Below are 26,123 nucleotides of genomic sequence, written 5' to 3'. Positions count from 1 at the left end.
AGGCTGCACCTAAAATGAAATTCACTTTAAATTGTCAGCATTCCTAATCAATAAACTCAATGCTACTCATGCAATCTCTACTGACAGTTTTAAATGAATATGACCACAGTGAGATTTACTTTTGACTGTCAGTATTTTTTATGAATAAGATCAATGTTAACCATTTAAATAATGCTGTCAAGTTGAAGTGAAATCAGCTCTCTGTCCTCGATCTTGGCTTAGATATTTAACTCGCTGTTACACTTTCGGTTTCAACTATATTTTTACAACTTCAACCAACTTGGCGATTAATTTCTTGAGATGTTTGTATATTGTTATGTTGCATCAAACGAGATCTAGGTCATACAATTTGGGATATGCCCTAAAAGTTATTTTGCTATGATCCTTAACGTATGTGGTATGATCTTCAACTTTTCTTCAAATCAAATCGAATAATCTTTATTCACAAAGAAAGTAGAAAGTAGTTCAACTTTTCAGGTATGATCAGCTGATTGAGGATTGTTCCTGGTAAATGCTGCTCAGTTTATTTTCATAAAAATTTACAGTTTTGAAAAATCTATTATAAAATTTCTATTCAATTGTGATGTGTGGTCAAATTCTCTCACAAACAACTAAAGATAGATGTGATGATATTTATTAGTGTCCACTTATTAGGTACTATCTCATTCTCCATAAATCATAACATATTATTCATTGTTGTTTCACTAAATGTTTTAACGCTATAACGGTCTTATCGTGAGAAAGGAATCAGCTGATTACAACAGTGTACTTACATACGAATACTGTATATTTAGGAGGAAGAGAGAAACACTCATAGGAAATTCAACCTTCTCCTCTTTATATCTGTTTGATCGGGAAAGTGTATAACTCTAATTGCCGAAAAATTATAATCAGATAACTTCAATTAGCTTGTTTAGATGGTGTGTTAATTACTACAACAATTATTGGTCCTAAGCTCGCATGAATGAAAGTGGCTCAAAAGTTTCATGCACGGATTTTACTGTTTGGTGAATTTTAATGACGTGAAATTGTGGATGTGATGAATGAACGCTAGGTTAATAGAGAACCCCGCACTGTAATCACTTCATAATTATCAAAAATACGCCTCATTTTTCCTTTTTTTTTTGAGGGTGAAGCCCACATAAGCTCTTAGGCTTGTGCGTGGGTAATGAGTGTGAGAGATGACTACTTTTTATATAGTCGGGACCGACGGCTTATCGTCTCCTCCGAAAGACGGTTGTGGTCTGGTCAAAAACTTTTTTCCCATGTCGAGATTCGAACTCGGGCTCTCTTATATTCATATTCACAATAATTGAATTGGTTTAATTCAGTAATAGCTATTATTGAATATCATATCATACGAGAATTACTAATCTATTTGGAGTATCATTGCTTCATGATCAGTTTGACCACCTAATCAAACAATTTTGATTGAAAGTATAGAATATGTACCGTAATAAATCATCGATGAATAACCACACCCAATGAGTATTGTGTATGAAACTTAATTTGAGAACTAATCAAAGAAAAATAAGTGTGAAACTTCCAGAAAGAAAGTGACTGTCACGTGTTTTCTTGTGCTATCAATCAATAACAATTATTGTAATGTTTGGACGGTTAGTGTGATAAACAAATAGTTCATTTTCATCATTGTTTTTATCAGTGCTTTCCGTTCTCGAATAGAGTGAGAATAACATATTCAGTCGTAAAAATAGCTCGATTGATAAAGACTTGGATAAAGTCATTCAGATTTTTCGATCGGTTTTGCGTTGTTTTCTTGCGGAGGCGTGAGAGAGAGAAATTGAGGGAGAAAGAGTGAGAGAAAGTTCTGGATGAAAAGGATGTATCGAGATAGAACTAGGAATTGTGGTAGAGAATCTATGAATGGAGTAAAGGGTGAAAATAGTGTTAGGATAGACCTATACTGTATTACAAAATGAATTGAGTAGTATGAACTTCAACGGTTAAACAATAATTTAGACATAAATACTCATTTTCATGAAATACACACTTTTTCAATCATTGATAACTACTGTCCATTAGCCAACATGTCCCCTATACTTGGTTCATTTGAAATGGAAGTTTAAACATAATAATTGTAGTTTTCCTGAAGCCTTCAGAACTTCACAATGAATTTCTGCATAGTTGACTAAAAATATAATGTCATTGGCTCTTATGGAAGTGTTTACACATTGGTAGACTGAAAGTGCGTGAACACTCCCATAAGAACAAATGAAATCTATGAATGATAGCCATCTCTTATCCAATGATTCTCTGTACGGATGTGCATGAATGAATACCATGTGTTGTTACGCTAGTGTACACACATTGGAAGACTGAAAGTATGTGAACACTAAGGACCAATGAAATACTATGAACGTTAGCCCTTCCTTCCAATGAATTTCTGTACGGATGCGCTTGAATGAATACCATGTGTTGTTACGGTAGTGTTCACACATTGGAAGACTGAAAGTATGTGAACACTCCGGTAAGATCCGATGCTATTCTATTTCTGCCTTGCAGAGCGGACAATAACAATGTCATGCGGGCAATGCATGTTTTTGCTGTGGCCCAAATAGATATTTATTGTGCTAATATTGTGAATGCCACATTAGTATTCCGAGATACATAGTAAACAGTAAAAGTATTGTTAGAGCCTGATGTCTGAATCCCCCCAGTCGTTGATAAAGAAATTTAGGTCGGCTACGACGTTTATTTGATGTTTTACAGTGAAATTCAATGCATACTGACAGCATTAGTTGAATGGGGATAGCTGGTATCCTATGGAAAGCGGCATTGTGGCCTCTCTATTATATCTACTGTCTAAGCGTTGTCTCATTGTTTTAGAATCTAGTTCATCACTTTCTTGCCAAAGCTATTATGTAATTGAATTGACAGTCTCATTGTTTGATAGTATGATTTTTTCTGTCTATTTTTAGATGCATTAGAAAGCTGTACGGTACTGGATTGTTTTCTAGTCTCGTTCCAACTTCAAATTTGTCCCTACTCACAAGCCATTTCCATGCTTTGAAACAAACTTGAAAAAACTCAAGTAGTTTTAGTATGAATTTGGAAAATAATATCAAAATTATAATTATTGGATAGTAGCTCTCATCGAATTTTCTTGTAGCTGTTCACCCAGTTGTGAATAATTTCAGTTGCAGAAGTCTTCGGGAAGTTTACAGCATTCAACTTTGGATTTTTGTTTAATAATAGTTTCTCATTCATAAGCATTTGAACAAATGCAATTTCTCATTGATTTTCTTCCTTAGAATAATATCATTTTTAAAACTCCAATTCAGTATATGGACGATTTCAATGATTTTACCAACAAACCCCTCTTGTAATAATCCAAGAACAGAAAATTTTAAGAAAGGAAAGATAAACTATGATATTGGATTTCAAGAGAATGTTGAAGTCTTGTAATGTAAGTGAAAGGCATCCATATATTTTTAGTTCTCCCATTTTCATGTAAAGGACTCTTTCAGCGTCACAAATGATGAAATTTTCATAGTTCTTCCAATCACCTACTCAATAAAACTACCCACGATTAAACTTCAAACCGTCAGCATTCCCTATAAATAACATCATCTATGTATCCACACAACCGATGCTGACAATTTGAAGTGAATCTGAGCTATTATTCAAAACATTGACCCACATCTAAAATCATGACACAACTTTCAAATCATAATGATTCCCACTTCCCAACATTCTCTCAGAATAACCTTAAAATTTTAATTGTTTGTAATTATGTTGCAATTTTTGTACCAGTGACAATATGCTTTCCATTCGTGAATGTTTAATTTTAATATTGAGGTCAATGCTTGATGTGTCAGCTATTCAATTAATTTTTTTTATTTAGGTTTTAGGTTCCTTTGTTCTATTTTTAAAAATGCTTATTAATCAGGTGAACAGATAGCAATGACTTGGCCTTGATTTGTTCCAACAAAACCACTTTAAACTTGGGAAATTGTTTTTTTAATTTTCAAATGTTATCATTCCCTTACACACAATAGTATTGTCATCAGTAGCTTATGTAATATTTTGTTGTGACCACTGTTTTAGATTAGCGATTACTGAATAACATGTTTTCATTGTTGAAATTGTTTTGTATCGCGATTTTGGTTCAACGTTAACCATTCTCCAAAACTCTAATAAATTAAAATCACGTGCAAAATATTTTTAAATTATATGCTGTTGTCTAGATTTGAAATATTGTTTTGGGTTCTGGGATTACTTATCTTGTTTTCATTATTTGTCGAAACTTCAAAAAGATGTGATAACATGAATTGGCGAAAACAGTACAGTATTAAAATCGTTGAGAATGATATCATTTCCATACCTTGAACAATCTCAAAAATTAATCACGTAAAATGTTCTTTCTTCTCTAAACTCTAGATTGATTTTCAAGTTATGCGCTTTCTAATGATGATTTAGAGCGTATGTGAAATAGATTCATTATTTATGTATCAACTCATCCATCACTGTACTCTCTACTCACACATAAGCTTCAGACTCATGCTAGTGTTCATCAGAAAATAATTTTATAACTATTTTTATCAAGTTTTGTATAGTTCCTTATGATCTTAAAAGTATTATTATTGTAACAGACACTGATTTTCAGTACCTTTTGATCATAATAAAAATAAATGTCACAGATATAGTTCAAATTGCAATAGTTTCAAAGGTTGCCATTTTCCTTAACCTTTCGTTTTCAACCAATTATCTTCTTAGTCACTAAAATGACGATGGTTATCGAAGATAGTAAATTGTAAATGACCCATTGTAGATAGACGATAATGGGTTATCGATAGTAAATTTGCTGAAGATTGTAAATATGATAGAGATAGTAAGTAGAAAAATATAGGGAAAGATATTACATAGATAAATGACTGTAAATATATTGTTATTCATCTCAAATCAGTCACTGTCAGCATTGGTTATAAATAGCATCAATGCTTCCCATTCAACCAATGCTGACAGTTGAGAGTGAATCCAACTACTATGGTAAATGGTGGGGAAAAGATAAGATAGATAAGAAAAGAGCAGCAGCTGGTCGGTCGGTCATTGGAACCAAGATCACCCAACCCTAACGAATAGCAATTAAGAGGAATCTAGATATCTGTAATAACGTCAACCTCCAGAGTCGCGGTTCGGTTTTATGTAACCTTTTAGCGGATTTGCTTTCACTTTCCACTGCGACTTACCTTCACTTCTCTTCGTAAACGGATTTAATTGGATGGTAATGGTTTCAAGTATTGGGTTGGTCAGTTTTGGAAATTTGTGTGTGATGGTAAATTTTCTCTAAACTAATGAATAATAAAAAACGCCGAGTGTAGTCTATTTTCTTCAAGCTAAGGAAAAAGAAGATTCACTTTAGTTTCATCTCTCATCATGATCCCAGTACATGACTTTTTTGAGCAACTTTCTCAGAGAAAAAATTGAAAAACTTCTCAATGTCTTTGAAGTACCATTATTTTACAAATTTTCTAATTTGCATCACCTAGGCTCGGTTTCTAGATTAAATTTCTGGACTCTTACTAAATCGATAGATTTAATAGATATTCGATAGATTTAAAGATCCATCCGGGTCCATTAGATTTGATAAGTATCCTAGAAACCAGCCCCTGGACAAAGAAATCACGATGATTCAAACCTGGGTATCTTGAAGTATTTTGGCAAAACTAGCGTTAAAACCTCTGTATTTCTCCTTCTATATATTATGTTTCGCTGAGGTTTACCAGGATCTGAAGTTGTGATGGGTCAAACCTTTCTTTCATTCTACTTAATTTTACCCAACTCCTAGAAAAAGAAACGTAGGTGATTCAAACTTTTGTATCTTAAACTGTTTGTGACAATATGGCCGTTAGGGTGGGTCTTAAACTGGAGAATTATGTAAAAATACTATGAGAGTTATGTTACTTGAACTGGATATGTTTTGCTAATGTTTATCAGAATCCAAAGGTCTTAACCTTCTTTTCCAGTTCTTTTCCAATGTATAATACCTGTACAAAGAAACGTAGATGATGAATGAAACTATGGTATCCTCAAAAATATTCAAGACAAAGTTGACGGTTAGGAGCTTGAACTCGCGCTCAGGATATGTTTGTTTTGCTGAGTTTTATCAGAATCCAAAGTTGTGAAGGTCTAAACCTCCTTTTCCAGTTCGTTTTCTAATTTGCAATATTTATACAAAGAAACGTAGATGGTACATGAAACTATAGTAACCTAAAAAATATTCAAGACAAAAATGACGGTTAGGAGCTTAAACTCGCCATCAGGATACATTATGTTGTGTTTTATCAGAATCCAAAGTTGTGAAGGACATGTTTGTTTGTTTGGGAGATGAAGATGAGTGATCTCCAACTCACAACACCCAGATCTCACCTCAAGGTGAGCGGCATTCAGTCGCCGCCTGGAAACTGTTGACCAATGGCAGTCATTTGCATTGGAACATCCTTCTGATTTCGCCAATCCTTGATCGCCTCACAAGGCCAGCATTTTTGTTTTTGCTCTTTGCCTCCTCTAAGTGTGTCGATGCTCTGACAAACATGTTTACTAACAAACTGTGGACGAAGTTTTCAGGGAATGTTTTATGGTTATATAATAAGTTCGGGTGATTTATGCAGCGAACTTGTTTTGGTTGAGCTCTTAAAGAGTGCAAGATGAAGTTTTTTGATTAGATTATTTTATCGATGTTGATTATGAAACTTCTCTGCTAAGGTTCTAGACTAGAATAGATTGATAACAAGTTATACTAATAGATTGCAAGATGGATTGTATTAAGTTTTTTTAATTACATTATGGGCCGGTTTCCGAGCTCGGGATTTAGCTAAGTTCTAGACTTTAAACAGCTGGAGTCAGAAAATTTGGCTTTCCAAATGGGGCCTAGTCAATAGTTATTTGTGCAACTAGTGCGCAAAGTGACAGTTTGCTGCACCGAAAGAAACGTTTACGCCCGAGCCGTAGGCGAGGGCGGAATGGTTTCTTGAGTGCAGCAGAGGAACTTTGCGCACGTATTTCACATTAAGTTTTTCCTACAGTTACCATTGAATATGAAAAGTGGGTAATTATGGGTAAAATTGCCTGAAATGCATCAAATGTTTTTCTGTGTAATTTTATTATTGATAAAAACCATAATTTATTGTAAAATTGAATAAAAATGTTGTCCTTGGTTATAATATATAATAGTAATAATTAGCGCGTTGTGCTTGGTTGCACCTCTGCTCACTATAGCAGCCACAGCAGTCACTGTTACCAACTTCATTTTGATTTTGCTGCACTGTTGCTCCATATAACCTACTAAGTATTTTGCGTTGCCATGTTGCAAATCTGGAGTGCAGAAGAATTTTTCCCGCACTAGAGCGGAAAAGTGATTCTTTGCGTTCTGTAATCAGTGCAGCAATGGCCACTTTTCAACGTAACTGTAGGAAAAGTGAATAGTATTGCTGCAAAATAAATCTTTATTTTCCCATTTCTATAATTGGAAACGTTTTTCCTTGACAAAATGAAACATTTCTAAATTATTCAAAATAGCTGGAACTTTACAATATTTTCTCTTAATTTTATTTGGTGTTCAATTTTATATTTTTTCGAAATTCAATTTAAACGTGACTTTGACCATGATTACGACAACGCCCCGTTTCGGAAAGCCAATTTTCTGACTCCAGTTGTTTAAAGTCTAGAACTTAGCTAAATCCCGAGCTCGGAAACCAGCCCTAAGTTATTCATGTTGATTATGAAACTTCTCTGCTAAGTTTCTAGACTAGAATAGATTGAAAATAGTCGTGATGACGTTAACAGTCTAGTTCTAGTCCAGTCTACTGTTTTAGTTGAACTCTTGGATTGCAAATTAGATTGTATAATGTTTTTTAATTAGATTAATACTATTCATTTATTAATGTGAATGTCAAAACATCTCAGCTAATGTTCTTGGCTAGAATGCATTGAATATAAAAGTGATTAAGATACTTCCAGTGTAGTCTAGTAGTTTCATTGTAGGTTAGAATATATTATTGGAAATGGAGAAAATAAAGGTTAAATAGAGTGTAACTGATGAAATATGGGGCATATCACACAGCATAAACCTGAGAATTATTCAACTACACGAAGTATTGAGATGTTTGACAGTTTTTTAGGGATGGTTCAACCATAGGAAAATAGGTTCTAGGTCCCAGTTTCCATAAAAGCCTGTTAAATTTGAATCATGATTGAAGCCCACGAGAGTGAATCATATAATCAACATGAATAAATACTGTAAAACTATTTGAAAAAGAAGGCTTCTCTTATTGGTTCTCGTAGCACTTGATCACGGTTAAAATTTAACAGTCTTTCGTGAAACTTTTATCTACAATCAAACTGAATCATCAAAGTTTCATAACGTACTGAAATTCACTTCAGAAAGCGTGCCCCAAATACTTACTAAAACAAACTAAAACTGTTCAACCAGTTGAATAATTCGAATCTTCAATCTCCTACTGACTAATGAAACTACTGAAAAACTAACGGAAGTATCTTGTAATAACGATTACGAGTACCGGTGTAGCTACTGCTGAAAAAACTGGTAATTACTTTTCGTACCGCCCTCGTACGCGTTTGCCGCGCCCGGTAGCACAGCTGATTACTGCAGCGGTTGTGGCAGTGGGAGAGGGAAGGACGTATCCTTGTCTTTGAGAAAGTGTGTCACTGTCAGTGCTAGTCTCTCTCTTTCTTTCTCTCTCGGAGACTTTTTTATGTTCGCCATGCTATGCAACCTTGCCAAACTCAGGTGCGATTAGGTAAGTTCCAGAGAGAGAATTGTGGGCTGAGAGGAAGAGGGAGTATTGTGTGTAGGAATGTTTGAAAGAGAGAGAGAGAAATTATAAGTGGGTTAGAGAGTGTGATAATTTTGTGATTAAGAATGTGATTGGATTGTGAGAGAGATGCAGTGGGATTATTTATACATGATAGCAATATTTATCAATTCATGAGATAGACATATCAATAGAGATCAATAGATACTACATCAGTTATGTGTAATTTTGGTGAATTGAGGTGAAAATTTCAAATTTGTGAATCAAACCCAGTGATGGTTCAGAGTTTATTAAATATTTAATTGTAGATTCACAAGAAAATTGAGTATAGTTTAGCCAGAGACTATAAAAAGAGATAGAGAGAGTTAAAAAGAGGGTTTGAGGTGGTGCTAATAGAGAGAGAAAGTGAGATTATTGTTTGGATTTCGTGAATTTAGGTTTCGGGTAAGATAAAGAGAAATATAGAATAGAATAGAAAATACCACATTTTGATCAATAGCAATTAACATAAAGGTAAATAATTAGAGAATCAATAATGAGAGAAAGAGAGAGAGTAAGTGAGAGAAAGAGTAATGCGAAGAGACTGTGTGAGTGGCAGGGGAGAGGAAAAATTGAGAGATGAATACTTTTTTCTATTACGATTAAGGATGAAGAGAGATGAATCAGTTATGCTGGTTGTGAAAAAACCGAATTTAAGGATGTGGGAAACAAGAAGAGAGTAAACAACTAAGTGGGAAAGAGAGAGAGTGAGTGAGTATGAGAGTGAATAAACAACATGAGTTCTTTAGCAACATGTTGCACAACTACATGACGTCACGACATGATTTCCATTTTGCTGTTTTGCAACATAATGGTAAAGACTGATTCGTGCTCCGGGTTGGCCTTCTAAATAGTGGGTGAAAATCGGTCGGTTAGAACCACTCTTAACTAAGGATCAAGGTTGTGGTCGTTTGACTTTTTAACCGATGGATGCAGTTTTAGTGATTGGTTTTATTAATACAGAAGTTTTTTAATTCAAATAAATCAGAGTAGTGAATCATATTTAAAACAAGTATTACTCAACATTGAAAACTTGAGATATTTTCAAAAATTCACTTTATTTTAAAATCATTATTTCACAGGAGCATGCTTTCGTTTATGCTCACACATCATCAACAGGTACCTTTGGGCTTCATTGTTTCTGAAGGATAATACAATAGGCTAATTCATTTGAAAATTTTTCATGTTATGTAAACTTATGGGACAATGAAGAGGTTTTAAAATCAAATTGTAACATTGTACCTTATTACGGGCGTATGACAACATGCTGCAATAGTGACTTGATGTCAAGGTTTATATTCTAAGCACAAATTTAGATCTATCACAGCTTCAAGTCTTGAAGATTATAGTATAGTTTATTAAAACTACTAGTTGTTTCACCTCTCTTTTGTATATTTTGATAAACAGTACAAATCTAGTTCTTCTATACTACAGAACTAGTAGTATAGAAGAAGAAGTCTTGGGCAATAGCCTGTTTTTTCTTTCGTTGTATTGTTTTTGCTAACCTAATAAATAAATAACTAGATTAATCCTATTTCTATATGAGATTCTCAATAGCTCCATAAGATCTATTCATTATAAATCAGAAGAAACCTAATTCCCGATTACACAAACCGGTGTGCTCTATTCTACGGTTCACTTGTGCAGTTGTACAAAACTTGGAACATGGTTATAGAAATTCAACCATGATTAAATGCTGATTAAAGACTTTTTCGTCTTCTCAGATTGGTTCTCGTGGCATTCAAACTTCCTTTAATCACGGTAAAAATTGAATATACCAACTTTAAGTTTACAAAATTTGAAGAGATGTTTTCCGCTTCTCCGAATGGATTTCATAGCATTTAATCTTCATAAATCACAGTTCAAAACAATTTCCCTAAAAAAACGTTCTTTCATTAAATATTTTATTCAATTTAGTTTGATTATTTTCACTAAAAAAAAATTTTATAAGGTTTAAAACAATTGTTTTCAACAATATGGGCCGGTTTCCGAGCTCGGGATTTAGTAAGTTCTAGACTTTAAACAGCTGGAGTAAGAAAATTAACTTTCCAAAACGGGGCGTAGTCGCAGTAATAGTAACAGCACAATAAATCTATTTTCTCATTTCTCTATAATTGGAAACGTTTTTCCTTGACGAAATTAAACATTCCTAAATAATTCAAAATAGCTGAAACTCTACATTATTTTCTCTTTATTTCATTTTGTGTTCAATTTTCTAGTTTTTTTTTTGAAATATAACTTAAACGTGACTATGACAATGACTACGACTTCGCCCCGTTTTGGAAAACCAATTTTCTGACTCCAGCTGTTTAAAGTCTAGAACTTAGCCAAATCCCGAGCTCGGAAACCGGCCCTATGAGTTGCCAACACTATCGTTATCCATGATGTGCTCTCTCAACAATAATAAGCCTACCATCAAAGCCCACATCAGTTTTACTATTTGACCCACTTTTTTCAACTACTTATTGTCCACTCTTTTTTGCTGTTAACCTATTTATTTTCTTCGCTTCAATTGCGAAATGTTGCTTTGAATATTATTGGCTGTCATCAAACTCCGACAATGATCGTCAACTCACCGTCATAGCCACGCTTTTACCCTGTTCACTCAACACAACAATTACGCAATTTTTATGGTCAATTTCAATAACCGTTTCATTTTTACCATTTCTCTCTTCATCTCACTCTCGCTCTCTCTAAGTCCCTCTCTTTCTCCATCTCATCTATCTCTCCCTCTTTCTCTCTCACACATTTTCTCTGCTTTCATATCCTTCTCTCTTCTCTTTATCACTCTCTCGCTGTCTCTTTCTTTATTTCTCCTTCTCTTTATCACTCTCTCGCTATCTCTTTCTTTATTTCTCCTTCTCATCTATCTCTCCCTCTTTCTCTCTCACACACTCGCTATCTCTTTCTTTGTTTCTTCTTCTCTTCATCTATCTCTCCCTCTTTCTCACACTCTCTCTGCTTCTATATCCTTCATTTTCTGTCCTTTCAGTGTAATAATCGATTACTTGCAGCATGAAAAATTGCTTCAAATTTCTCTGGATAATACAGCCAGTGCCAGTTTAATATTCTCATTTAATATTACTCTTGTTCCATATTATTCTGAACTGTGTCCCTTGCGTAGTAAAACGTTGTTAATGGAAGCTAGAAATTGGTTCAGGTAATAATTCTGATATTTCTTGGACGTAATAAAATTGTAATTGTTTAGTTGATAGTGCAGGGATAGGTTGGGTATATTAAATTTGTAGTAAAGTAGGAGTTGAACTAGAAGAAAATCTATTCATACTGGTTTGACATTAATGGAGGTTGGATAAGTGTTTGTTTCTTCATTGTTTTAATGCTCATTGAATATTAGAATTTCCCAGTCTAAACAATTATTATGATGGATTACTTTTCAAAACAATAAAACATGATGAAAAATACCTGCCCCTCTTTATAGTTGTTAGTGTTGAAGTATTTAGGTTAGCTTTAGATTATTATAATCTCTCTCAATAGTTTTGTTTCCTCTTTCCCACAGTTCTCTCGTTTTTCTTGCTTCCTTTATTCCATACCGTCCCTAAACTTCATTTCCCAATTTTCCAACCTTAAGACTAGCAGGTAACCCGTGCTCGGCAAGGGTTCAATTAAAAACTTAGCAAACTGAAACCTTGATCTTCTGGAATCTTGGAGAATTCAAAGTAGGCTCACTACTTACTACCATTCTCGGTGAATTAACAATCAATATGCAAAATTTCAAGTTGATCGGTCCAGTAGTTCAGACGTGATGATGCGTCGTCATTCGTGACTTTCCTATCCCGTACGAGTATAAGCCAATTATTTCCTTTATTATAATATAGATGACAGATTGATTAATTGATTGATTGATTGAGTACTTTATTTATGTAGATTACAATTTATACTGGCTTATACACTCATATACAATAGCTTACAATACAGCAAAATTATAGATGAATTCACATAATATAGACTAAGAAAATAATTATTGAACTGTATATGATATGAAAAAGTAATTTGTAATATAATAACTATAGATATTATATTGTTATGCATCTACATAAATTGGCGGAGCTTTGGACATATCAATGTCCATTCTTCGGAAAGAATATTAAAAATATCCTCCCCACTAACTCTCTACCAAAAGAGAGAGAGATTGATTGATTGACAGATGATAGATAGATAGATGATTTGTTAGTATCTTTGAGTTTGAATAACTATTGAACGGTTTCAGATTTTGATGTGCGGCTCTCACCAATCATTTTCTCTTGGAACTCTATCGAAAGGAAAGAACTGTTCTTCCCCCGAATTTTGATCCATATACTGGTCTCGAAGAAGTAGGTTATGTAAATATAAAGAAAATAAAAATCTCAGTACTCTTTTTTGAAATATTTTATCACAACATAAAATAACACTTTGATGTTGTGATAAAATATTTCAAAAAAGGGTACTGAGATTTTTATTTTCTTTATATTTATATTACAAGTAGCCCTATACAGAAAAGAGATAAATAAGTAGGTTATGTTTATTTCTCTTATGAATTACAGTATATGGAGAGATTCATTTTCAACTTTGTAATCTCAGCATTCTTCATTTCATACAGTATGTAAACTATATGTGATATCTATATATATAAAAGCGAAATGGCACTGACTCACTCACTCACTCACTCGCATAACTAAAAATCTACCGGACCAAAACATTCAAATTTGGTAGGTATGTTCAGTTGGCCCTTTAGAGGCGCACTAAGAAATCTTTTGGCAATATTTTAACTCTAAGGGTTGTTTTTAAGGGTTTAAAGTTCGTCTTTTAGCATGTATATTCTTCTTCTCCCAATCTCTTAATTATAATTGAAATGTCCATATCATATGTTACTATAGAACTATAATCTAGATAGAGTACCTCTTCGAAACAGTTGTTAACTGGCAACTAAATTAATAATTTTGTCAGGTTGGCATTAAGTTGAGTTGACTCTGTTAGGTTGGCACCAAGTTGAAGATTTAAATGCATTTATCGCGGAAAAATTGATTGGGCACTGCTACTTCAATCCTGGGAATATTATATTACTAGCCGTCAGGCTCGCTTCGCTCGCCATATCCGTTTAGCCAGACGTTTAGTCTGGACCCCCGACTGGATTGTTCTAACATATGATAAAAATGCTCAAATGAAAAATGCAGGCAAGCGAAGCGAGCCTGCTGATCTCATTCCTGGACGATCCAGTCGGGGGTCCAGGGGGCGGAGCCCCCTGGCTAGACGGATATGGCGAGCGAAGCGAGCCTGACGGCTAGTTTTAGTATAATTGCTTCCTATAGAACTGACGCTAACAGTTTCACTTCAGCATGTTGTAAACAAGAAGGGAAATCCATCAGTCTCCCATGTTTGAACTGTAAAAGATCACTTTCCCTTTAAAAGTCCATCAGATGAGTTTTATAGGTTTTTGCGCATGCGCCAGAGGTTGTTGCGTGTGTATTAGTGAGCGGGACACGTGCTATGAAAAGTGTCGGAATCTCCCCTTCCCCTCCCCATTCAAAAATGCATGGACCCACTTTCAAGTGGTGCGATAAAATGATGCTGCCACCGCTTCTATTCATGTAGATGATAATGATAATGATGATGATGTGCATGATGAAGAAGAGAAAGAAGAAGAAGATGGAGGAGGAGGAGGAGAAGATGATGATGATGATGATGATGATGAAGCAGGGAAAGAAGAAGAATAAGATGTCGATGATGATATCCATGACGGAGAAGAGGAAGAAGAAGAAGAAGAAGTTGATGATGAAGAAGAGATAGAAGTAGAAGAAGAAGAAGGAGATGAAGATGATGATGATGTGGATGATGAAGAATAGAAAGAAGAAGAAGATGGAGATGATGGAGAAGAGAAAGAAGATGAAGAAAATGGTGATAATGATGATGATGTGAATGATCAAGAATAGAAAGAAGAAGAAGAAGAAGAAGAAGAAGAAGATGGAGACTATGAAGAAGAGATAAAATGATGCTGCCACCGCTTCTTTTCATGTAGATGATAATGATAATGATGATGATGTGCATGATGAAGAAGAGAAAGAAGAAGAAGAAGGAGGAGGAGGAGAAGATGATGATGATGATGATGATGATGAAGCAGGGAAAGAAGAAGAATAAGATGTCGATGATGATATCCATGACGGAGAAGAGGAAGAAGAAGAAGAAGAAGTTGATGATGAAGAAGAGATAGAAGAAGAAGAAGGAGATGAAGATGATGATGATGATGATGATGATGTGGATGATGAAGAATAGAAAGAAGAAGAAGATGGAGATGATGGAGAAGAGAAAGAAGATGAAGAAAATGGTGATAATGATGATGATGTGAATGATCAAGAATAGAAAGAAGAAGAAGAAGAAGAAGAAGATGGAGACTATGAAGAAGAGAAAGAAAATGGTGATAATGATGAAGAAGAGAAAAAAGATGAAGAAAATGGTGATAATGATAAATAAGAGAAAGAAGAAGAAGAATATGTTTATGATGAAGAAGAAGGAGAAAACGACGAAGAAGTTGATGAAGAAGAGAAGGAAGAAGATGAAGATGATGATCATAATGATAATGATGTTCATGAAGAAGAAGAAGAAGATGATGATGATGATGTACATGATGGAGAATAGAAAGAAGAAGAAGACAAAGAAGATGGCGATGATGAAGAAGAGAAAGAAGATGGTGAAGATGGCTTGAAGACGATGTTGCTGGCAATATTGTAAAGGTTTGCATCCTCTTGCTACCTCACTATCACCACCACTTGTTCATTGTAAATGCATGCTGTTTCCTTTCACTTTTCAAGCCTCCTATATAGTGAGATTCACTTTAAACTGTCAACATTGTTTGAATGGCGAGCCTTGATGCTATTTATGAGCGATACTGATAGTTTGTAGTGTGTTTCTTACTATAGATGAAGCAGTTTTTCTCTCCCAAAATTAGATAGGGTTACACATCGTCCGAAATAGGTTAACTCTTGTAGTTCTCCACTTCACAAAATTTTCAGTCCTTAAATATTTTCACAAAGTAAACTTTCAAATTTAGACGCTTCAAGACCAAAATAGAACAGATATTTAACATTATTATCACTTAAATAGAAAAGAATCCTATATTAAAGAAATAGTATTGAAAAAGGACAGAATAAAACAAACTTAATTTGGCTAAAACGAGAAATTAGCCGCACAACTCTAGAGCTCGTGTCTATTACAGAACCTCCTTCTAAAATGTAAAAACTGATCTGAGTTAACAAAGTGTACACCTCTTGTACCCATGATAACAGGTTACGAATTAATTAATAGCACCTTGTTTAAAAGCCATTAAAAACCAACTCTGGAACCGTTTTCAAGGCAAATGTTACTATCCAACTATATATATACTCCAGTGAAATTCACTTGAATCTGTCAGTATTAATTGAATGGAGAGCATTGATGTTATTGATGAGGATCGCTGACAGTTTAAAGTGAATGTAACTATTGTAGTTGAGAATATTCAAACAACCAACTATATCAATACTAGGTTAGCTAGTTAAATTTAAGCAACTGCATTGTGTGACTTTGATAATAGTGCCTGTCCTTCTCTCTAGGTCGACTGGCATGGAAAAATACGTATATACCTCTCTTCTATTTTCGTATGTTCATGTACTATACACAGTACAGTAGTAGTATATAGTATGGAACGGAAGGAATACGTATGTTTTACGTTGAAGGTCTGCTGCTCGTATGATTGAAAGCCGAATACCTTAGCGAGTATGGTCAAGGTGGATATTGAGTGGTAACAAGTCAAGGATCTCGTTTAATCAAACTGGAATCAAAAGTTTGCAATGCAAATAAAATTGCAATAAGATGCACATTGTAATGCTCTGAAGATGCATCGAGCATCGTGCCCTCGGTACTAACACTGGAAGGGTGACAGCTTGTGGTCAGCTACACCAAGTGACCAGCATTGAGCTAAACCAAGGAAATCCATGGAGAAACCTGGAAGGAGAATAGAAAATTGAGATATTATTATAATATTTTGGCCAGATTTCTGAAACACTTATTAAATTCAATATCTTTTAGACAACATTAACATTTTATCAAAATTTTTGGAGAGAAATAGTACAGGCTCAGCCCAGTTTTTCCTACAATGTCATAATTGTATTATGATTATAGTATTTTATACAATAATAAATAAAAAAAATATATGTATACCATCATAGACAAAAGAATACTACTATTTTTTGGATATTCTTTCTGATACCATTTAACCAGGACCTCTTATATACTACCGGACCTGAGCTTAGAAAAAAATGGCCGCCGTATGTGGTGGTCTTATGTAAATTCCTACTGAGAAAAAATCACTAATCAGCTGTTAAAGAGCGTCTCAGTTTGTCGAAATCTCAGTTCGTCTAGTTCCCGTTTAAAATATCAATGCTGGCCACCAACTACGGCGGTAATTTTTTTGTAGGCGCAGGTCCGGTATATAGGAAGTCCTGACTTAACCTGTAGATTGAATTTATTGATATAATATAGAGAAGATAGCCTATGCTTTATTATTTTATCATAAAATAATATGTAATGAAATCGAATCTATGAATAAGAATCGATAACCCTATGCTATCTTTCCTCTATGTTCATATTAAACCGATAGATAGAAAAATAACAAACCGAAAATAACAAAATAAAAGTTAGTGAATGAAAAGCAATGGAATTAGGAAGTGTATGCTGGAGAAGCAATAAGGCCAAAACTCCATACAGGAGAAAGTTGGCTACTTTTGATAGGCTGTGGCAGAGGAGAGAGACAAGCCAACACTTGTTATCATTACATTCTCTTTTTAGAGAAATGGTCATCATCATCGTAGTCGCCATAAATCATCGTCATCGTAGTAGTCATCATATATCATCATCATCATCATAATAAAGAAAACCAGTATTGAAACGTACTGTATACCAACAGTATACAAGTTCAAAATTCTCTTTCGTAGAAATATTTGTGGAATTTATATAATTTGTATTATCTTGGAGACTAATTAATACTGAAAAATATATTTCCAAGTCTCTTCTAGTTATTTGTCGATTTCGTAGGCCCGGTGGATGAGAACTTTGGGGGAACCTTGCATTCCGTATAATTGTTTCATCTTTTAAGATATTTCTGTATATCCAAGGGAACTTATACCAATTTTACAAACAAATTTATAGGTCACTTCTCAAATAGCTTGGTCAATTTTAATCTAGATTTTATCTCTTCAAGTTTTTCCCTTATCATACTCAAAGTCGTAGGGTTTCTATGATTCAAATTGAAATTGAATTGATGATTATTGCCGATTTCAATAATATAATTCAATATAATATTATACTCCACTAGCCGTCAGGCTCGCTTCGCTCGCCATATCCGTCTAGCCAGGGGGCTCCGCCCCCTGGACCCCGACAGGATCGTCCAAGAATGAGATCAGCAGGCTCGCTTCGCTCGCCTGCATTTTTTCATTTTTATCATATTATATTAGGACAATCCAGTCGGGGGTCCAGACTAAACGTCTGGCTAAACGGATATGGCGAGCGAAGCGAGCCTGACGGCTAGTAATATAATATTCCCAGGATTGAAGTAACAGTGTCCAATCAATTTTTCCGCGATAAATGCATTTAAATCTTCAACTTGGTGCCAACCTAACAAAATCAACTCAACTTAATGCCAACCTGACAAAATTATTAATTTAGTTGCCAGTTAACAGTTAACAGTTAACAACTGTTTCGAAGAGGTACTCTATCTAGATTATAGTTCTATAGTAACATATGATATGGAAATTTCAATTCTAATTAAGAGATTGGGAGAAGAAGAATGTACATGCTAAAAGACGAACTTTAAACCCTTAAAAACAACCCTTAGAGTTAAAATATTGCCAAAAGATTTCTTAGTGCGCCTCTAAAGGGCCAACTGAACATACCTACCAAATTTGAACGTTTTTGATCCAGTAGATTTTTAGTTATGCGAGTGAGTGAGTGAGTGAGTGCCATTTCGCTTTTATATATATAGATATAAATAATTATACAGGTCCTTCCAAAAAGCTTAAAGCTAGAGCTTTTGAATAATTTGCAACATTGAGACCAACCTGATCTGGAAAAATAGTTCAGCATTTTCAATCTGAGAGAAGAGAAAAGTGTTTAGTAAGACGAAGAGAGAGAGGGAGAGTATTATAGATAGAGATGGAGTGAGAGAGTGTGTGAGAGAGTGAAGTGGTCAGTGAGTGAGAGTTACAAGTGAGAGTCGGAAGAATTTTATAGCAAGGAAGAGAAACGTGTGAAATCATTGGAGCAGAGGAGATATGTCTTCTATTACCGAATGTATCACAACTAGGCTATCACTGCCCTTTCTAAAAATGTTATCAACAAATTCAACCTTTTTTGCAACATGTAGGCTATGTTGGAGAAAAGTTGAAGAAAGTTATGATAGCAGAATGGAGCAGTTGGATGTTGGATTTGATATTACTGTACAATTGCAACTTGGACGATTATCATAATCTATATATAATAAAGGAAAGAATTGGCTCTTACACGTACGGGATAGGAAATTCGCGAATGACGACGCATCATCACGTCTGAACTACTCAACTGATTAACTTGAAATTTTGCATGTAGATTCTTAATTTACCGAGGATGGTTATAGGCTCATTTTAAATTCTTCACGATTTCAGTAGTCAAGTTGTTAATCAGATCCTTGCAGAGCACGGGTTACCTGCTAGTTATAAATAATTATAATTTGAAAATTTATCGTATTGAAATAGATTTGCGATGGAGTGGAGAGTTTTCAGTTTTAAATTTAACACTTATCAGAGATATTGTGGAACTTCTCCATATTAAGATAAAGAAAGGAAAAAGATGTTGTCGAATTCCACTATAACATTTTTATTCACGAAAACTAGTTTTGGTGAATAAAAATGTTATAGTGGAATTCGACAACATCTTTTTCCTTTCTTTATCTTAGTTTTCAGTTTTCATGAAATTGTTTATTAATTTGTTCATTATTCCAATACATTGTTGTTCATTCCGAATTGGTTATATTCTGTACTGAAAACTGTATGAATTCTCTCATAGTTGGGGAATAATCAATCTGTATCTATAACAGTACTATATCTCTAGAAATTGTGTATTCGATTATGTTTTCAAATTCCATAATTAAAATGGATGAATAGTTTATCAAAACACAATAAAAAATTATCAAGTATCCTTCAGTTTTTGCAGCACTACTAGTCTCAACTCTTCAAGAGGCTTTTCAAGTGTAAAATTGTGGAACAATTATTAGTGTTGCTATAAAATGAAGAGTACTTCAATTTGTTAATGTGTTTCAATATTCAGCAGCCCTAAACAGAAGAGTGAATATAGATAATTAAAACTCATAGATAGGGGATAAATGCACTTTTCCCATAATTTCCATCTTAAACTATACCTCCATGAATTTTTTACGGTATTTTATTATTATTTTAATTATATAATTTGACCTAATTTTCTTTTTCCCGCTTGTTCCAGGGCGCTGTTGAGCTGAAAAAGCGACTGGACGAAGTCCGGTTATTAGAATCGCGAAAATCGGCCCGATTAATGGACCAAGACACTGATTTCGCCCGATTGGCCGATATCGGTGATCGTAAACGAACCTCCTCGCATTGCATTGACGTGCCTGCGGTTCATGGGTGAGTACCGAAATTTATTTAAAAAAACTTTTTGGAAAATATTCTTACTTGTTGTTATCCTTGTCTAACATATGACAAAGCAGATGGCGCAATCCTATTCCTCCTTCGCAAAGTTGCTAAATCGTTATTTTTGATCAAACATTTTTTTTACCTTTTGTAGAGAGGACTACAGTATGATGGCAGTATTTAATTAATATTTAATGTTGCCATCCTTGTCTATTATATGACAAAGCAGATGGCGCTATCCTCTTTCAGCTCCGAAACGTTACCAGGTCGTTTGCAATTAATGTAGAAATGTAATTCATTAGCAAAATATTTAAACCTGAATTATGAAAATTAATTATTGGAAAATATTTTTTTTGATGAATAAAATATAATTTATATTTTTTTCTACCAGAATGAACAGTTATTACAAAAGATTTATACTGGCATCAGCTATCCTTCAAGGAAAGCAGTGGCAAGGCAGAGAATCGGTTCCTATGTTTCTTCACTGTCAGTATAACGTGGATCTCACTATATTTTCAAAGTTGTACTCCACTACCATATAGAATAGAATTACTTTTTTATTTGTTGATGTGGCGACAATAATATTGCGAAGTTCATATTATGGAAGAAATAATCAATCAATTCATTTATTTCACAAATAAAGAAATATATAAAAATGTGAAATAAAAGTGGACAACCTTAGGCATAAGCCCGATTGGGGTGTACTACTCCTAATAAAACAACTAAGAAAACTCAGAAGTAATGTAGATGTAGATGATTCAATTTTTCGGAGAGTTTGATGCTGAAAAGGATAAAAACGGAAATTCAAATACAGATACAGGAAAAAGTTGAATAAAAGTAATTGAGCATTTGAATGCAGGAAGAAACATAATAGGAAATGAGCCTCGTTCGATTGAAATCCAAACTTCATAACCTACAAGTAAGAGTGCTTCTTTCCATTAATCAATAATTCAATTCCGGGTTCGAATCCTGACTTCTGCTGACATTTCTGCCTCCATCTCGTTACCTCATCTCATAACACCAGAATGGAATAGATTAGGATTCTCTAAGAACAGATTTGCCTAGGAGGATTTGCATTGAGCAAAATGATTAATGATAGAATTATCTTCAGTGATTCACTTTCAACTGTCACATCTATAATGAGTTTGTCAGCATTGGTTCAATGGGAAGCATTGATAATGTTTATGAGCGATGCTGACAGTTTCAAGTGAATCCTACTACAGAACGCCTTGACACGACCTACAAATTTCTGGTGAGTTGGTTTTCTAACAGTATAGTACGCACCTAACGTCTAAAAATAATTCCAATGCCGAAATCACGTCAAGGTTGGTGCGATTTGTTTGGAACAGCAATCGCTAAAAAATATTATTTGCCAAGGCCGCTCTGTAGCTGCTCGCTCGTCCGTAGGCTATTGTAAACTCAATTAGTAGTGCCACCACTCTGCAGGTTTTTAGTGTCGATTTTGACTGGTTTTTCCTTTTTGTAGGAGCTTGTCCTAACTTTAATTAGTTGCAATCTGTTCTACTGACTAGAAAATACAGTAGTTAGAAGTCTATGAAAAATCGATAAATTACTTTATATTAGAGGGAAATTTCAAATTGAAGAGGAAGAGTTTTTAAATATTTTTGTTCAAAAAACTGTCAAATAGCTTGAACGGTTTTGAAATACAAGCGATATAGCAAAATTCTAGAAATTTTGCTTGCCTGTGATTTTGACTTATCATCATCATGATATGCTAGACCTAATTGAGACATCTTCCACGGCTGTTACCCAAAAATGACCACGGAGTGCCTTTTTCACGACATTTGCGCTCGGACTATTAAAAGTAATCGTCTTTCATCATAATTTCAACCTTAGAGGAAGCATATATTTCAACTTTTAGTAAAGAACTAGCTGGTTGCCCGTCCTCCGCATGGGTCCAATTAAGAACTTGACCTACTGAAATCTTGAAGAATTTACAATAGGCCTGTAACCATCCTCGGTAAATTAATAATCTATAAGCAAAATTACAAGTTAATCAGTCCAGTAGTTCAGACGTGAAGATGCGTCATTCGTGAATTTACTATCCCGTACGTGTATAAGCCGATTCTTTCCTCTATTATTTATAGATTTGGGGAGTGAACTTTCTGCAAAGTAAAATGTAGATTTATTTATATTTTGTGGTGTTTTACATGTCTTCTTCATTAGTAATTCAGTTTCCTATTGTATGTAAGAAAATTTTCGGAAACTTCGTCCATAGAAGAATTTTGTACATTTTTCAACGATCAACATCATTATCTGATCATGAAAAACTTTGAATCGTTATTGAATATTAAGTAGATTTACAGTTTGCCTACACGATATGTGTAAATAAAAATTGCAAATCATTCAAATTGGTGTATTGAAAATCTGTGCCATTTTCGGACCCCTTCCACTAATTTAATCAAATGTATTAATAATCAAATTATTATATTTTTTAAAATTCGAGTGAGTCACTGAGTCGAATATTATGTGTGTTTTATTTCATTATTAAATTTTCAAGGTAGGAAAATTCAGAGGAAACTGAACTTTATTAGGGTTAATTAGGTTTAATAGCTTTCAAGGTCAGAAAATTTAGATGAAACTTGGGTTTTTTAATTCAAAATTAGGAAGGAATAATTAATTAATAATAATTCACTGATCAGAGAACGAAGAGTCAAGTCTTGATGTGGTGCCACTAGACATGCTTATAATTGTGGTGACTTATAACTTACTTGAAAATTTAAAACCTATAATTTAGGTGATTGATACTTGGACTAAAGCCCACGACAAATTAGCACTCCATTGGTATTCATGATAAAAAACGTGACCAACGCTTGAGAGGTATTCACATTCGGACAGCGTAGTAAAAATGAAAAAAAAAATACGAAGCACAACCATAAATATGCTAATTTGATATGCGTGCTTCTGTTGCTTAATTTATTCCAATGTAAAACAGTGCATTATGTGGGCCATAACGGATAACACCTATTCACCATTCTCCCTAATCAATATTATATCTATACCTACCGCAAAGGTATATTACATATTCTACATTCATTTAATATATTCCACTACACCGTTTTTAAAATATTAATTATTGTGTATCTTTGTTTTGAAAGTATATGAATACCTGAGTTTATATATATTGTATTTATCTTTGTTATGAGAGTAAATACTTATCTACATAGTTATATACTGCTAAATAATCGTTAGCAATATTATAATTTCGTAGCTTTGTTTTCGAATTATAATACACATAACTTCTAGCATCGGTATGTACTGGGTGCTCTATAGTATGTTTTTTTATTCAATGAATATTCAAATTACTTCTCGTACATATCAGTTGTTGAATTTTAATTGTTGTATACCTGTTGAATTCTTGCAGAATCAGTGACCATGAATGACTGCACTACTTTGAATATTATCGTGATATTTTGCGGAGTAATTTTGATTTATTGATAAAAGGGGTGTAGTTGACTGACTTTATTGATAGTGTGGGGTGTTTCTAGTGCAGGAAGTGCAGGTTACCCAGTAGTGCAATTACCTATAGTGAAATTCACTTACAACTGTCATCATTGATTGATTGTGAAGCAGTGATGTTATTGGAATTCTGAAGTGTCAAAGATCTACATTCAATTTTAGCAAATTGTTGGAATTTTGAATTGAAGTAAGATCTTCAGTTTACTCTCAATTTAGTAACAATGGGCTAAACTTTACTGAGATTGATTTAAGATTAAATTGAATTGAAGTTCTTTGAGAGAGGATACACATTTTTTCAAAATTGTCTCATGATAGAGATCCATCAGTTTTAATAGTTTTTTTATTAGGTGGAATACCGTATCATTTTTGCTATCTGAATTGCTCTCAATTAATGCCTCAGAAACAATGAATTTTCGTGCATTGCGTTAATTTATCAAATTGATAACACAAGTCACCACATGTCGTCTATTAAACAATTTTTGAATGTGTCCGATTTCAATTTAATGAATGAATAAAATTTGTTATACCAACCACATTTTCTAGATAGTGGCTTAAAGAGATAAATAACACACTACTATGCTGAATTGATTGTTTAGGTATACACAAATTTATCAATCGAATTGAATTGATTCATTGATGGAGTTGAATCAAGTTTAATACATTGATGTAGTACACTTGATCAATGAAGAACTTCTGATTTATCCCATCAAATTTTCGCACTTTGAGTCGAGTTTTGAGTCATTTTGGCAGATCCCTTTCAATCCTTTGTAATAATCCTCTTTTATATCCCCATTATTTATTTTATTGTTTGATTTGTTACACTGCATTTCCATTATTTTCCTATAAATTAACCACAAAAATAAACATTCACTATTAACGATACGCTATGAAAAAATGTTTCTAAATTTCTGAACGGTCTTGAAGCAGCTTTATGGAAGATGGGTGAAAGTTGTTATCATCCTCCAAAGAAGTTGTGTAACTTTTTCTTCTTCAAATGAATATTACCTTGTTGTTTTGGTATTTGTTAGAAAATTTGCAAAACTGGTTCCAATGAGGAGAGTCTCTTCTTGACTTATCAACAATTTATTCTCTCACGTGTAGTAATACTAATGGGAATTCACTTGTATTGAATAATTAATCTGGACTTACCGTATTGAGAAAGTTAACAACTATTCCTGGATACAGTACTTGACTTGTTCTTGGGTTAGTACAGTATTAGAATCAGGGAAAGATAGCCTGTTCATAGATTAATATATAATACTTGGAGCACAAATCATAGAATAAACCAATCTTAGTAATTTTGTGTTTATTTTGTAGTTTTGTTATAGCAAGTAACTTGGAGCAAGCTACTTGCCTGCCAACTGGCATCATGTAAACATGTTAATGTAACGCCATATTCCCTGACCAGTACTTATCATGTTCACCTCTTGCTCCCGGCGATTTCTCCAGACAAGTGAAAGGATTTCATTCCTCTTCTCGCCATCTTCTTCCTTTTTTCTCGCTTCTTCCTAACTAGCTCCTTCTCTAGCTCCTCCTACTCCTCCATCTTCTATCTCCTCATCTTGCTTCTTCTTTTTCCTTACTTCTTCCTTCAGTCTTATCACAATCTTCTTTCTCTCATCTCTACTTCTTCATCTAATTTTCTCTCGCTTTTTATTATGTTTTTCTCGCTCTCACTCCTTTTCTCTTTCTCCTCCTCTCTCTCCTCCTCCTACTCTGCCTCCTCCTCCTACTGTTCCTCCTCCTGCACATTCTCCTTCTCGATTCTTTTTCTTCTTATTCTTCCTCCCATCTCATTCTCCTCCTCTTCCTCCTCCTGTATATTCTTCTCGTTTATTTTTCTCCTCATTTTTCTTCCTATTCTCCTTCTCCTCCCCCAACTTTGCCTCCTCCTCCTGCATATTCTCCTTCTCGCTTCTTTTTCTTCTTATTCTTCCTCCCATCTCATTCTCCTCCTCTTCCTCCTCCTGTATATTCTTCTCGTTTATTTTTCTCCTCATTTTTCTTCCTATTCTCCTTCTCCTCCCCCAACTTTGCCTCCTCCTGCATATTCTCCTTCTCGCTTCTTTTTCTTCTTATTCTTCCTCCCATCTCATTCTCCTCCTCTTCCTCCTCCTGTATATTCTTCTCGTTTATTTTTCTCCTC

The 26,123-nt window shown here is 34.2% G+C and overlaps 1 protein-coding gene across 1 annotated transcript in view; it reads left to right on the top strand.

The window, feature by feature from the left end:
- The window catches only part of LOC111049539 (zinc finger protein 395), a 132,892-nt gene that overhangs the window by 23,951 nt on the left and 82,818 nt on the right, over positions 1–26,123 (top strand). Inside the window, exon 3 of the mRNA XM_039440419.1 lies at positions 20,331–20,491. Within this exon, the coding sequence (XP_039296353.1) occupies positions 20,331–20,491 (161 nt within the window). The remainder of the gene's footprint in view (positions 1–20,330; positions 20,492–26,123) is intronic.

The sequence above is a fragment of the Nilaparvata lugens genome, chromosome 13 (genome assembly GCF_014356525.2).
Source record: "Nilaparvata lugens isolate BPH chromosome 13, ASM1435652v1, whole genome shotgun sequence".
In the NCBI taxonomy this organism is placed as follows: Eukaryota; Metazoa; Arthropoda; class Insecta; order Hemiptera; family Delphacidae; genus Nilaparvata; species Nilaparvata lugens.
Note: the sequence above shows the minus strand (reverse complement) of the source record. Positions and strands in the feature narration are given on the sequence as shown.